Source organism: Pteropus medius, unplaced genomic scaffold (assembly GCF_902729225.1).
Source record: "Pteropus medius unplaced genomic scaffold, Ma_sr-lr_union100, whole genome shotgun sequence".
In the NCBI taxonomy this organism is placed as follows: domain Eukaryota; kingdom Metazoa; phylum Chordata; class Mammalia; order Chiroptera; family Pteropodidae; genus Pteropus; species Pteropus medius.
This window is the reverse complement of record NW_024344378.1, coordinates 49719200-49735143: the sequence shown is the minus strand read 5'-3', so window position 1 is coordinate 49735143 and position 15944 is coordinate 49719200. Positions and strand designations below refer to the sequence as shown.

The 15944-nt window shown below is 41.9% G+C and overlaps 1 protein-coding gene across 11 annotated transcripts in view; it reads left to right on the top strand.

The window, feature by feature from the left end:
- Positions 1-15944, top strand: part of KCNMA1 (potassium calcium-activated channel subfamily M alpha 1) — a 686119-nt gene that overhangs the window by 584083 nt on the left and 86092 nt on the right. For 10 of the 11 annotated variants that reach the window (XM_039872202.1, XM_039872201.1, XM_039872185.1 and 7 more), the window contains one exon: positions 13084-13177. In XM_039872202.1, coding sequence (XP_039728136.1) covers positions 13084-13177 — 94 coding nt within the window. Of the gene's footprint in view, positions 1-5079; positions 5154-13083; positions 13178-15944 lie in introns of those variants that run through there. The other variant, XM_039872193.1, reaches the window with a different exon arrangement.

The following is a 15944-nucleotide window of genomic DNA, read 5'->3' as shown; positions in this document are numbered from 1 at the left end:
TCAAGATGCAAACCACCCACTGTCCTTTTTGAATCTGAGTATTTAAATTGAAAGGAACTTCCAGAGGACCCAGATTATTACCCAAATTCTGTTATTTGGAATTTAAAGCCTCACACTATCTGCCCTTTATACCCCCATCAATACCCTTAAATAAATCTTTCTGCTCCAGCCAAATTGATTTTCTTATAGTTCCCTAGCTTAGTACTTCCTCACGTCCTTGCTTTCGTTCAGGCTGTTCCCTCCACCTAGCATGCTCTTCCCACCTTTTTCTGCCGTGCCTTAGTCGACTCAGCATCATGGTTTGAGTGCCTCCAGTGTGCCAGGCCCTGTGTTTGATTCTGGAGGTGCACAGGCGAACAAGGCTGATATCTCTATCTATCTGACTCATGTTTTAAGTCTTACTTTTCCCCCTGACCATCCCAGATCTTCTAGCACTTACTGGTTAAGGCATTTCATTTAGCCCTTACCTGCTATCATCGTGTAACACCTTTTGTACTGTTATTTAAGTAACCTGTGAATTATTTTATTTATGTTTAATGCAGTTGTCTCATTTCTTTAGCTAGACTTGTAGTTCTCTCTTGTTGCGCATCTTTATAAAGATTTTTGGAAAAAAAGCAATGCCCAGCCTTGGCCCCTACCCTCAGGATATTTGTTGAATTGGTCTGAGGTGGGACCCAAGCATTGGTGTTCTCTGTAAAGTTCTCCAGTTCATTTTACCGAAAGGCAGGCTTGAGAACCTGTGAGCTAGACCATACCTCCCTTCGACCAGGAATCCTGCTTTTCCTATTCTGTGCTTTTTTGGGGGTGCCGAGTCTGGTTGGAAGTGCTGGATAATTATATGTGGCTGGAGAGTTATGAGGTTTTCAGTCCATGGCTGGCTCCTGTGACATTTGTTAAGTAACAGAAGAGAGCATTAAGCCCAAAACCATTACGAATCAGAGCTGGAAAGGTCCTTCCTTATACATTATTTATGCCCATCCTCCAGGAGTGGAGGTGTCTTGCCAAGGCCATGTCAGGACTAGAACCCAGGCTCCTCACCACTGGGCTGGGCTCCTCCCCTCTGGCAACTAGGAGATATTCGTCAGGAACATTACCAGGGGCTGGCTCAGCACTGTGAGATAGTCAGAGATTTGCAAACTACCAGAAAGGAGCTTATAAGTTTAGTTGGGAAGTAGACACTGAAATGAAAAACAAATTATAATGCAAAAAATGAGACTTCAGAGGGGTGTGGGATGAGAAGTGCCAAGAAAGGAGGGATTCTATCTTGTTACTGTCATCTTGGAAGGCTTCTTGGAGGAGGCAGCCTGACCTATCTCTTGAAGGGAGGGTAGAGGTAGGTAGATGAAAAGAATACCTGGTGGGAAGGAATAGTGAAGGAGTTGCTGCCCCTTTACCTCACCCTCTGCTCCTCACACTGTCTCTTAAGTTCGTGCCACAAATTCCATGACCTCCCACCAGAAATTCAAGGGAAAGAGCCCCTCGCAAGCAGGCAACATGAATTGCCTGCAATTTAGAGGGAACTGTGAGGTTTCTCCATGTTTCCATCTGATTTTCATTTGTTGTTGCTCTGACTGGTCCCAGCCTTCTCCAGTTGTGACTCATTTAAACATTTTCTGACTTTTCTTGTTTTTGTGACACTTGGCATACCCTAATTCTTTTGACTTGAGTAGTTTGTTGGGGCCACATGAAATACAGGACAAAGGTGATGGTCAAACACGGTGCCCCAGATGGGGGTGGTGCACCTCACCCTGTCCTAGTGCGTGGATACCAGTTCAGTTGCTTGGAGAAGGGAGGAGAGTGTGAACTGATTCGAGCAAAGTCAGAAGAAAGCAGACTGGCATTGTGGAGAAGGACCCAGTGTCCGAAAGCTCAGATTCCTTTGATTTCGCAAAGCCAAGGTAAAAATGGTGGATAGCATTTATCAAGAGCTTGCCAGAAACTCTTATACGCACTTTTCATGTTTTCAACACATTTTCACAGCAACCCTATGAGGAAAGTACTGTGATTATTTCCATTTTATAGGTGAGAAAAACCGAAGTTAGGTAACTTGCCAAATCCTCAGGTTTGGACCTGGCAGTATGGCTTCAGGGCCTGTGTGCTTAACTATTACCTTCTTGCAACTCAATATGAGTTGACATTTGTAGAGGGATCTCTCATATCTTAAAATCTTGTCTCAGGGATGGCACATTGAGTGTCACTAGAGCCAGGGCCAGAGTAGTAAGAGGGGTGCCTGCCACATGGTTGGGGTACAATAAGCATGTTGGGGTATTTGACCAGCTGGTGAGCTCATGCCCTACTAGACAGTTACCCTCCTGGAACAGGAGCCCAGTCTTTTGCAAGATTTTAAAACAGAAGTTAGAAATCCATATTTTTATGGATCATCCTCAGACTTAAAGATTGTCCTATGCATCCAATCCCGTGAATCAGCAGGATGGTGCCAAGTGGAGCACACCGGGACAGTCCTCGGACTGTCTCTGGTTATCTGTTTAACCCCATAGCATCTCCAGATCTGTGTGTCATCATCTGTCCAGTGGGGATAACAACAGATCTTGTGACATTACAGGGTTGAGTAACTTGTCTCAGATCAGAGTTCTGATAATGGTCAGAACTGAGACTTGGGCAGGTGTCCCAAATCTGAAGCTCATATTCTTATGCGATTCTCACGAGCAGAATTCTGGTAGCAAATATTCTGGATTAAAAGTCAGCAGACCTGGGCCCTGGTTTTGGGTCTGCATATTAATGTCGCCTTGAGCCCAAAGAGAGTGAGGTCAGATCATCCTTAAACCCCTTCCAGCCCTGCTCCTGCTGCATTCCACAGCTTGTTCCTTAACTGTGTTGACCAGAAAGGAGCCTACCGTGCCCTAGCATTTTAAAATGTTGCACAGAATATATCTGAGGATAAGTTATAGTGGAATGCAGATAATGATTTTATAGTTCAAGAACATCTTTTAGAAGGTGACTATGCCCTTAAGAAGTATACTAAATGCTGTGTTTAGTGTAAAATCACCATCCGGGACTGGTCTTCCCTCCCAAGGTTAAAAGCATACAGTATTTCTAAAGCATCCTGGCAGAACATTCTTCATCGGGCCATGTGGTGCACTGGGGTTGCACTAAAAACCCATGCATTTTACCTTTATCTGAGTTTCAGAGAAAGTATCAGTGCAACCATCTGGAATACATATTAGAATTTGAGGGGACTCTTGACACAACTGGCTCAATGGAAAATATGATGTTTATGGATGAGCCGATAATAATAATGATATTAATAATAATAATGGTCTTTATCTGAATAACATCTTATGGCTCAGAAAACATGTTTCACATATACACAATTAGATTCTAGGCTGGTCTTCAAAAAAGAATCATTGGGGCAAGCATTAATTTAAAAAACATAAATAGCAAAGTGAAAATGGAAATGAAAATATGATTGACATTTTCTGCCAGTCATGTTTCCTTGAAGCTGTTTAGGGGGAGGAAAAACGAAAAGAGAAGGAAGGTAGCATCTGAGTCAAACATATAAGCAAATAAAAACGTTTACCCCAAAGTGGAAATGTAAATCAACATTGTGTTAACCAGGAGGATTTGATGAAAAGTGTGAAATAAAGTCCATGAGAAATCTGCACCTTTCTCTCTTTTCTGTTTCTCACCCTGGGCAGGTGGCAAATCTCAGATTCCTGAGGCAGCATGATCTTTTCTCCACTCCTTTGGATGTCTGACAATTTGTAAATCCACAAGGAAGGCTTTCTTGCAAGGATCTTCCTTAACAATCTCAAGCAAACAGCATGAGGCAATCAAAAGAATAACTCTTGTCTTACATTTGCCTTGCCCAGTTCTGAACAAGGGAGCATACAGACACACGTGCAGATACAAACTAAGAGAGCTTCTTTGTAATGCCAGGCAGGGTGGCCCAGCCAACACCTAGAACACCCTTAAGAAATGGACAGGGCAGGGCAGGGCAGGGCAGGGCAGGGACTGAATGAGGAGAGTGAAGTACTTGCCTTGGGGACCAAACTTAAGAGGGCACCAAAAACCTCAGTAATCAAGGTAAATGATAGTTCAATGCGGTGTTTTTTAAAAAATAAAAACGCAGAAAAAAAATCCGTGATGAATAAAATGTTAGAATTTTAAATAAAGACAGGATAAATAGTAGTTTTAATGCTGACATTTAAGTACTGAATTTCATAAATCAGTAAGGGTTATAACAATAAGTATGACAAAAAATCTTGTGGCTGCTGCCATGTATGTGAGCACTTTCAATGTGCCAGGAACAGTGTTCCATAACAGGCATTTTCTCTTGATAATGTTTCAGTGGGGCATGATTTGTCCTGTAGTAAATCCAAATCTATTTGATAATAAATCGTATTAGAAAAAGAATTTTTTTACAGGCTCCATAAATTCCATTAAAGTCCATTTTGTCTTTGTTAAATGTGTAAGTTGAAAATTACAATCCCTTTACTCACAATGATCATTTTAGATACACAGCTCAAAAAGATCAGCATTAACTTAAAAAAAAATATTAGCATGCTTGTATCTATTAAGCACTATTGCTTTGTAGGCTCCGGCTGATGATTTTATTAAGTATACTGCAGGAGGGGGGAAATCAAGGATAATTATAAATTCATAAATATATAATTCATTGGCATAAATTGATTTTAATGGATGGATGCAGAATGATCTATTTCCTTCCGAAAATAAGAGATGTTCTGATTAAGCCCATAATCTAGTACATGTGAAATTCTAGCCAAACCGATGGGACACATTTTCTTTTCTGAAACTACCTTTGATAAGAAATGCATTACAAACTCATCAGTTTGGCTTCCTGTTAACAAAGAGACAGCAGCCGTCTGGATCATTCTGGATTCACAGTGAAACTGCCACACCACGTATCCTCCAACTAAAGCTGTGCAAGTTTGACAAGGGGCAGATGAATCCAGGAGTTATCGTGCAGGGGTTTAAATCTACACGGCAGCTGACGGTTGAAATAATCATCTCTATATTGCTCTGAGCTAGCTGGGGAAAGGTTGAAGCTGTATATTTTCAACATATCTAGTCTAATGGTTAATCTGTTGTCTCGTACAGGCTCTCGCAGGGTGGACTTGCAGCAGACACTGACAGCTTCAAGGAATTGCTCATGGTAGATGTGGTTTGCCTTGATTCTCAAAGTGCCAGGTGGATGAATCTAACTTAGCTTGAGTTGGAAAAGGGGAAACTCACCTGACTGGTTTCCCCAAACGCAAGGGGACCTGCAGAACAAATATCAGGTCGGGCGGTAGGGACATTCAAGTCGCTAAACTACCTCTATCCCTCCCAACCTCTCCAAATCTGTGCACTTGAAGAGGGTTCCATGCGGGTTTTGTCTGTTTGTTTTTTTTTCTTTCTCTCTTTTTGTTTTTTTATTGTTTGGCTGCCTTGGAAGATGGCGAAGAACATTGTCCTTTTGGAAAACTGGAAAACTGAGAAAATGTGAGAAGATAAGTGAAAGCAGCGATCAGCAAACTTTTTCTGTCAAGGGCCAGCTAGTAAATATCTTAGGCTTTGTGGGCCATACAGTCTCCATTGCAACTACTCAACTATCTCGTTATAGAGAGGAAACAGATATAGAGGATTGGTAAACAAATGACTGTGGCTATGTCCCAACTAAACTTTATTAGTATACATTAATTTAAATTTCATATAATTTTAATGTGTTATTAAATATCATTCTTAGATTTTCCCCTCAACCATTTAAAAATGTGAAAACCATTTTTAGCTCATGGACATACAAAAACATATTCCAGACTATAGTTCGCTAACCTCTGAACTTGAGAAAAATATAAGAAGAAAGAAGGCAGCTGCTGGTGCCAGGGACTTGGCAGGTTTTATCTCTGTTCTGTATGAAGCCTGTCCCCCACAGACACGTACTGCCCATGCCAGGGCTACAAAAAGGAGTCTGGAGCACTTTTTGGCCGCAAAGCCTTTACCAATGGGTTGGTGTTGGGAGTAGGGAGAGAAGGAAAGGAAAGATGAAAAGGGGCTGTTTTTGTTGGACTCCTATGCATTTTTTTTTCCATTTTAATTCAAAGTAAAAGTTATCTTTCATCTACTACCTCCCCAATCTCCAAACTCCATAGCGATAATTAAAGGAAATTCTTGTGTTTCTCATTTCAGTCATATATTTGCTCTGACCTCTATTGTTTATCTCTGTGTCTCATCTCTGAGGTGCTAATAATACCTAGTGATCTTTGCTTGAAATTTTTCTTTGCCCTTGAGGTGATGGAGACAGTCTGTACCAGGAAAAAAAAAGAAAAGAGCCAAAGGCAACCAGATCTCCAAAAGGAATTTTCTACCAAACACTGAGCAGAGCGAGCATCGGGCAACTTATTACAGCAGGTCAAGTTTTTAGTGATGATACATGAACTGAGATTCTAGATACAGGGGACTTCGATGAATGTTGTACTCTTACCAAGATACATATAGAACAGGCTTATGATTTGAGATTGAGGCGAGGGTGGTCTGGTTAAGGTAGGAACATCTAATCCACCCAATTCTAGAAGATCCGTTAGGCCCACAGTGTTTTGCTAGAGAACATTGCAATCCAGGTCATGTAGATTCTTTTAATATATTTATATAGTACTTTTTTTCTCTCTCCCATGTAGGAACTGAAATTTTTTGTTACTCTGTGTTGATGGACTCAAACTTAAACAATTCAGGTTTCCTAGGCAGTGAATAGAGCCAGAAATATACCCTGTGATTAACTTCTACATAATCTTTTGTTCCTTACTCTCCCTCCCCATTCTCCTATTAGCTCCATAAAAGCCAGAAATAAAAAAGTTCCAAGAATACTCCTCTTCCCGACCCCCCTCAGCTTACTGCTGGGTGGGTGTTCCCTGTGCCTACCCTAGGGCGGGGCAGGCCACTTGGAGACACTTTCCATCTGTGTTGTATGTCATGACAGGTTGAGGTGGTTGTTTTTTAGTTATATCCTCTAGGTTTTTCAAATAAATGTATTTCCTGTTTCTCAGTGAGAAGTTGTGAAATTACCCTGCCTGATAATGTATATGATAAAGTGATTGTCCAATTGTATACACACACACACACACATATGTATAATTGGCATTGATTTTAAGAGAGAGCATCCTTCATCTTTTCATTATATGCATATTAATATTCACCATGATCTTTCAAAAATATTTTTATGGATTGATCTTAATAATACTGCAAAGTGTTCACCAAACTTCTTGATAATATTTGTTATTCTAAAGTTGTCAGAGCAGAAACTCTCATTCCAAATATATCACCCACTTTAACGCCTGTGTTCTGTCCCTCTAGGCTCTGGTGCCTGTCTTAACTTATTCTGTCTGACCTTAGTTGCTCAGCCTCGCTGATGGGCACATGACATTCCCCACTACAAGACTCATTCAAGTGCTCCTTAACAGCAATTACAGGACCAAATTCACAGTTTGAGTTATTTATCTGACTTTTTTTTTCTTGTTGTTGTTGATTTTCCTATATTGCTTAAGGAAATAACCTTCACACTCTCACCAGTCTGATATGTTTGACAGGCAGCCAGGGTTCTTGTAGTCTGTGATTAGAAGACAGGAAATATCTCTAGGTAAAACAAGCACCATTCTGTGCTCCAGTCCAGGGATTGCTTATTCGTGGCCATGCTGGAAGACCTTGCAAGTTAAGTAGCCCAGACTTTCTGAAGAAAGTCTTAGGTGGTCATCTTAGAGGGAGGTTGAATTAGCTTGGAAGTTTTGTCCATCGTGAGTTCCATATAACAAAATGACTGTGTTACTGTGACTTGCATGGTTTTTCTTGGGGCTGGGGAGTGTTTGATAAACCCACAGAAATTTGTAAGTGCACTGTTCAATTTCAAGTCCAGCAGTTACAGCCTCTCCCTTTACCCTCAGTTTTAGTAAAACATTTCCATCCTGAATGACTGGAGACACACCTGCACTTTTCATTGATGTCACTGCTGAGATGAGGAGGTACTATGCATCCCCCTTTCAGAGGAGTGGCAAACCCATGGCATTTAATGCAAGTTAGGCAGCAGTATTCCAACCAAGGGGTTTGACCAAGCCAGTGGTTTGAGATGAAATGGTAGTTTAACATTATAGGTCAATGACTTTTCATATATTAATTATTCAGTGGGATGCGTTTTAGCAGCTTCAGGAGATGATAGGTCTCATACTGCTGCTAAACTATGTTTTCTATGTCTGGTATGGTGTAGGGTAGAGGGGAACTCTATGTTTTTGGAAATTATTGCACAAATAAGATTATCTTCTGACACATTCGTTATCCCTTCTGATATCAATGACAGTAACACAGCAAAAAGAATTTCAAGAAGTCATCAGGGTAAAAGAAAAGGCAAAAAACAAACAAACAAACAAACAAAAAACCCAAACCTCGATTTAGCTGTGAGGGAGAAACTTCCGTTTTAATTTAAAGCTATAGTTCTATTCAATGTCAAACTGGTTTGCGACTTTTCTAATGAAAAAATTTACAAAGGATTAATTTCTATTTTCTTTTCTCATTATTGTTTGACAGTCAAGGTTGAAGCTAGATCACGCTATCCTAAAGACCCATTTGAATTCAAGAATGCAACTCACAATTCTCGGCTTGTGACCAAGCCAGGTGAAGGAGTACTGGAACCCATCCCAATCTTTAATAACTGCCCTGCACCCCTCAATGCTGTACCTTAACATGCCAAGCTCAGTTGAAGAAGAAAGATGCACTGCTGTGGATTTCAGCATGCACTTAGCTTGTTGGACAGCAAAATATCAAAGAGAGAAACCATAGAAAACAATAAATAATAATTAAAACTACCATACCCCCAAACTAGCAGCTTGCTCAAGACTTTAGTCAGAAGCCCTGTTAGCTAGATGCCTTTTGTGTTCAAGCCACTTTGCATGCCTCTTACTCTGAGTGATTCCAGTGTGAATATGACATTACTAATGACCTGCTAAGTGTGTGCAGATGTGGGTTTCTCCAGATGTGGTGATTAATAATGTAATGGAGATAGCCAGTCAACTCATGTTTATGGGTTGTTTGCCTTTTATTACATTTCCGAGTTCATTTGCTTTGAATTATTTCTTAACTCCAGCCAACAAACTCACCTTTAAGTCTCAAAGGGCATCATCCCCCTAAAACCTGTTGAGGAAATAGGGTGGAAGGAATGTGTCCCAGGCTGGAGCTAAGCAGTGGATCCATCACATGTCAGGGCACTGGACTGTTTGGGAAAGCTGAAGGTTGGAATCACTGCCCATTTTACTCAAAGGGCCCAGAAAGAGGCATCAGTGAACCTTGATCTAGTGTTTGCAAGCTGGCTAGGCCAATAAAGAAAGGGATTTCTTTTTTAAAAATCCAGTAAAATATATGATCATCTTGAAGTAAGCCCAGAGTTCTGGCCAGGGTTTCTGGAAGATGTTGCTTTGCTTTTGCTTGAAAACAGAATGACGATGAAAAGTCGAGTAAAATGTTGTTACAGATGTTCGATGCTGCATTAAGGCTGTTGGAATTACCACCACATCTTAAATCAATTCCCAGAACATTGTCTGGAGGTTATGTCATCGAAATAATGAATCCTCTTTATTCAAGTATAAGCAAACATGTTAAAACATCATTGTAACTTTAAATTAAACTCTAGCGCCAACCAAGAGATCTGAAGCCTCATTAGACTTGCCTGACATTTTTCTAGCACTGAGTCTTCCCAAACTGTAAAACTGTTAGATTCAGTGCCTATTAGACAAGCGAGCATGGGGAAGTTACAACAGCACATTAAGTGTTGTACTTAGGGATGTGCGAAAACAAGCCCTTGAATTTTACGAGTACTTGGAGACTGGATGGAGGTCAGCCCCTGTAAAAATTCCGCATTGGATTCCTGAACTTGTTTGTGTTTTAAAGAGGCTGGTAAGTCAGGCTCCTTTAAAAGATCATATCTTCATGCAGCTTCCACAGCATGATGCAAGAGAGAATGCCGGAGACAGAGGTGAATTGTAATCAGCCCTGAAGTGGGCTAAATACGAGCCTGTGAATGTGCGTTGGCATCAGGTACTAGCCCGTTACTTTAATACTTTTGTCTTTCCTGAAAGTAGGTAAATATAAGTCTCCCTTTTAATTCATTTTTTATTCCTCTCATGTAGTCACAGAAACCATGAAAGGGAAATTATATTTTATAGCTTAACTAAAAGTTTTCCTAGATTTGCTTTCTTTAAATATGCAGAAATTGATAGAATCTATATAGAGGATAATAATTAAATATAGTTTATATTCTACTGATGAAAAAGAGGTTATCTCTGCCTCTCTTATTGGCTCTAAGCCATATATAATAGTCTCTATCACACAACGTTCATATATTTCAGCTGGAGACATTTTCCCCATCTCTTCAGGGAATGGATCTGCATTTGCAGGCTGTGAGTGCAGGAGAAAACCTTTGAACACGAGTTTCATTTAAGAGAACAAATCCCACTTTAAATGCAGCATGATTATGATGGATGATCTTTCTGACTTGCAATGAAAATAAATAGTTTCCTTACATAGAAGGAGGCATAACTTTAGCACCAGAACAAGGTGTCTCCCTGGAGCTGGCTAACAGGTATTAACTTGCAAGTCTGCCATCTAAACATCACTGCAGGTAAACAGACAGCGACAAGGTGCAAGGATAATAGGCACTTAACCAAAGAGGGTTATTTATTGAGGGCCCAGCACGAATGGGGAAACAAAAGTTAAGCAAAATAATCCAACAGAAATGCCAGCAAGTGTGACTTCTGTTCCAGTCTTAAGTAATACAGACAAAACCATGACAACGTCTGGTGGCCTTGAATAAAGTGAGCCATAGTAGACTAGGTGAGGTAAAAGACCTTTTCGGATATTTCATTAGAAGGTTTGTGCGATAGGGAAGAAAAGAACTTTCACCCTCATTAGACCCTCTCACATGCACACGTCTTATTTATTCTGGCACGCTGCTTAACTAATCTAGGTCACCCTGAATACGATACAACGATTACAAGTGGCCCACATTATGGGTGGAGTCAATGCAAGACTTTCTACCCCATCCTAAGATGGGGAAAGTGCAAAAGTATACTTATACACACGCACACGCGCACGCACACACACACACACATTCCCTCCCTCCCCCCTACCAATCTCACTGCCTTTCTACCCCATTATTGCCTGGGATGGCCAGCCCCCTATCCTGTGAAAGGAAGATGAATTCAGGTCAAGCTCAGAGTGCCTGTTTGCTTGCCGAGAGATGCATATCAACTCTAAGTGATTTTTCTCAATACCATTTATGTGGCTTGTATTTATTTCCTTTAATCTTTTAAGTGCTGTTTAGTCTCGGTGTGATTTGCTGTGGATACTCATTTCTGATAAGATGTGATATCCTCCCAGCCACATAGTTCCGCCTGGAGCCCTAAGTGACTGATATGGTCGCAGCCGCCTGAGCATGGGCCTCTGAGGCTGGGGGGGTAGGGTAGGAGTAGAGGACAGGCTGGGGATAGAGGAGCAGGTGGTAGAGTGAGTGGGCTGTGGGCATTTACAGTGCTTTCTTGCCTTCATCTCCTCTGGAATAGCTCTCACTTTGAACCACATTCTTGTTTCCTTTCCCTGTGTCAGCCAGAATTCAGGTGACCCCAGACTGACGGTAGAGTAGGGGAGCGTACCAAGTGTGATACTTTGAAGCAGGTTCAGAGGGTAGTTGGATTACTATAATCTCTTTGGAACCATGTATCATAACATACTAAATTTATTTAGGGTTTTCAGAGAATTACCATATAATGCATGTGCTGATATAGGTCTTCCTGGATAATATCGAGTAGCTGAGATGGCATTTTCTCCCCCAACTAAGACTTGTACACCATTAATATGTCGAGCTTCTTTTGATGTTGCCACTGCTAATATTTTTCTTCTTAGATTTAAGGTAACTGCTGTGCTTTCCTGGTTTCAGGGGTGCTTCCTCCCAGTTTGTGTTGCAGTCATCTTTAAGAATCTGAGGATGCTTTTTTTTTTTCCTTGACATTACAGCTTTAGCCTGAATTGTGGGGGTGGGGAGAGAAGGACTAGAATTTTGCTGCCGATGCCCTTGGGTGACAGGCTGGGTACGCATCTGCTAATTATCAAGCAGCTCTCTTAAAAAGAAGCATGATGCAGGCTAATACATCTACAAAGCTTATTAGTGGGTGTCTTTGGGCAAAGGCAGTAGAGTGTGCTGTGTCGTTTGTGAACCAAGCTTCACATTGCTTAGCTGTCTGTGTGGTTTAGACTTTTGGAAAACAGCTTTTGGTTTCCAATCCCTTGTGCTGCCTTCCCTCCCTGCCCCTCACTGCATCATCAGAGATATCATTCAATGGCAACCTCCTCCTTCATTTGGGTGCTTTTATCTGGCCCCGTTCTATACCCTCGCAGCCGGTCCTCCTGTCTTAATGAGTTAAGAAAAGATCCCATGTGCACACAGCCCCAGTGCCCTCCTTTTTGGGAGGTGGAGGGACAAGAGCGAAGGGATGGGGATTCCCGAGCCAGCATGCACCAATGTTCCCAGTCCCGACGGATTGAAACATTGGCTACGAAGGCCTCAGATCCTCGCCTCTGTCCGAGGCTCTTCCTCTGGCGGGCAGGGATTAGGAGCCAGTTAAACTGGGTTCATTTGCAGAAGCAGCAGGCTGGCAACTGTTACACTGCTGTTTCAAATATAACTTCATTTCTGATTTTGGTTACAAGAAAACCCACTCCATTACCCAGCAAAGCGAAGTAACCAAAATTAACTCTTAAGAATAATGATTGAGCATTTCCATATATATATATATGTTTCGTATACAGATAAATCATAATTTCTTTTCTTTCTTATGGCAGGGCTTTTACGAACTGTTGTAGTCTGTTTAAAGTGCATGTTCAAACGCAGGAGTGTAAAGAGGTGATGCTTTCACCTTTTCTAAGCCGGCTTCTTTGACTAACACATTTGGTCTTTGTCATTGGGTCCTAAAAGACAGCCATGAATTCCTAGTGAGTGACTGAGCCGTGAGTGTGTGTCCTTTGATATCTTGCCTGTATTTCACAGTCTGCCCTCAAACTGTTCATAATCTCATGAGCTGCCTGTATTTCCAGTTGAAGATGAGCAGCCCTCAACGCTGTCACCAAAAAAAAAGCAGCGGAATGGAGGTATGCGGAATTCACCCAGCTCCTCGCCCAAACTGATGAGGTAAGGAGAGGGGCCTCAGGCCGTGGGGGTTCCCCTTCTCGTTCCTTCCCTTCCTCTCCTCACTCCCTCTCCACCCCACCCAGGCCCAGAGTCTCCCCTCCCCGGCAAGCAGGAGGCGGGGGAGGGGACTAGATCGTTAGATGGCTTCTTAAAGGCTGGAGTATTTATTCTGTCAGCTTGTCAGCAGTTAATGATAGAGCTGAAAAAATTCTGTCATGAAAAACAGTTTGAAAAGCTGTTTGAAAAATACATAGGCTTTAAAGTCTTAGCTGTCACCATGTCCTGTCTATGTGTAGTTCCTAAACAGCAGTGGCACTAATGACGGTGGCAACCAATCAGAGGAACTTGTGTGGTTAGTTTGCCTCCGGCAAGTCTCTTTCTGCTGGAGTCCCTTCGAGGACTGTTGTCTGTACTTAAGGCCATATGTGAGATGTATCATCACAATCAAAAATGAACCTGAAGATTACCTTCCTTTTATCCTGTCGATTGAAATCAAATTTCTGTTAATTGATTTTGACTGATAAAAAAGTTTAAATAATCTGTGGACTTGCCAAAGCAAAGTTCAAAAGTAATCCAGTTCTGCTCAGGCTAAAAGCAATATTAATTATGAAATACGGCATGTGTGCATGCTCTCTCTCTCTCTCTCTCTCTCTCTCTCTCTCTCTCTCTCCTTCCTTCCTTCCCTTCCTTCCTTCCTTCCTTCCTTCCTTCCTTCCTTCCTTCCTTCCTTCCTCCTTCCTCCCTCCTCCTTCCTCCCTCCCTCCCTTCTCCTCCCTTTTCTATTTGACTAGTTTTTCTGAAATGGTGTGAAACTAAATTTCAGCAGATTTCTGCAGGTTCCTTCTTGGTCTTCATCTTCCCTTTTTTGTCTTCGATTCATCTGGCAGTCCCAGTGCTTATTCCCTCCAACATCCTAACTCTCTAGCACCTCACTGAAATGGGGGTGATCTCGGATTGGCACTGCTCCCCCTACGTGGTCACCACTGTGTAAAACCTGCCACGGCAGATTACTTTCTTCTTTTCGTTGTCATTGACCACTCTCCTCGCTTTGATTATTGAAATAAAATGATGGCGATTTCCCCCTCCCCCTCCTTAGCCATCACATTCACGTTTTCCTGGCCCTCCTTGACCACCTTTCTGGGATGCAGACGGGGCAGCTCTCCTCCGGGCAGTTGGAGACACCAGCTCTCATGGAAGACTCACTAGCCCCATGTCCTTTTCCATTATGGCCATCTCTTCCTGTTAAATGTTTCCTTAGCAGTTTTCTGCCCTCCCCTTTGCTCGGTCTTGCTTGGGTGTCGCTGATTTACATGCTTGTTTACAGTTTATGAGGAGAAATAAAATGCACCAACTGCCAAGCTTCTCATTTTTATGACGCCAGTTGTCATGCTAGCATTCATTTCCTATTTACTCACCTTTAGGTAATCACCTTATCTAATGCTAATAGTTCTATCCATTTAAAGTAGAGAAAAACCCGGGCGCTTTCCTTTGCCTAAATTTAGAGAAGCAAGTAAATAAATAAATAAAGAGAAGTCTGAAAAATCTGAAACCTTTGGAGCCAAATTCCCTGTCCCTGTTTGCTATGTAAAGTATGGCTCATTTCTTTGATCTTGAGTAATAATAATTCTGAGGAGTTATACTGTTTTCATATGCTTCAAAGCTGTGTCAAAGTTTTGCTGCTTAAGGGTACTTCTTTATTCTGTTGGCTCTTGGGTACCAAGATGACAGGTCTTCTATACGAGGTGGAAGCTTTTTTAAGTCGTAGCCTTCAGCAAAACATCAAATTACCAAATCCAGGGTAACATACTTCTACACAAATGCCTTTCCTGTAGATATATTATACCATATATATTAAATACTTTAGTGTTACACGCTACATTTTATGTGCAATAGAAAGTGATGGTTTGAGGTAGCCTTGAGGGGACTTTTTTTCCACAAGCAGAAAAAGCTAGTGTATACCGTATCAAGTATGGTTTTTACAGGACTTTCTGCCTGAAGGCCTTTGTAAATAAGTAATGATCAACAGATTGGCTGTGGGTTTTTGAAAAGCATGCCTGTGTCAGTTTGCATGATGGGGGAGAAATTTCAAAGTGGGTCTTGCTTTCATTGCCTGTCGGAGAGGGACTGAGGGAGGCAGTCATCCCGGGCTGGAGCTGTCTGCTCCATGGTCCATCAGAATTGCTAAACGTGGGTCAGGCGGTGAGCTACAGACCTCAGGTTTCTGGTGTTGGTGCCTTCAGGCTGCTGCTATGGCCTCGGCTACTGTCACCAAGATGCTTTACCCCATGAGCTGCGATGGTCTCAATCACAGCTCAGCTGGAAAAGGCTGTCTCATGACAAGTCAGAAAGTCTTAAGACGCTCCTCCATTACCATGACTTTCTGTGTGCCGGGTGCTCTCCATACTCTGTCTGAAGTGGGAGCAAGAACAGGGTGCTGATCCTGCTCTCTATTTCCCTTCACTTCTAGTGTGTGCAGAAAGACCCCATAGGTTTGGTTTGGTTTGAATATCTGTCACTAGCGATGATGTTGCCAGGGCCTGCTTTTTGCTAGATCCCTCTTGTTGATTGAGAGAAAACACGGGGGTTGGAGGGCTCAAGTGATAACTTGTGGCTTCTGCAGGTCCCCCCACTTCTTCAAACACTCCCTTTCTACTCTACAGAAGATGGTACTCGCAGGTCCTATTCCTTATGACCTGAAAAATCCATAAAGGAAGCTAATGACTTACTTGAAGTGGGTTTTTCAACATGAGTTTTGGCTTGCTGTTTG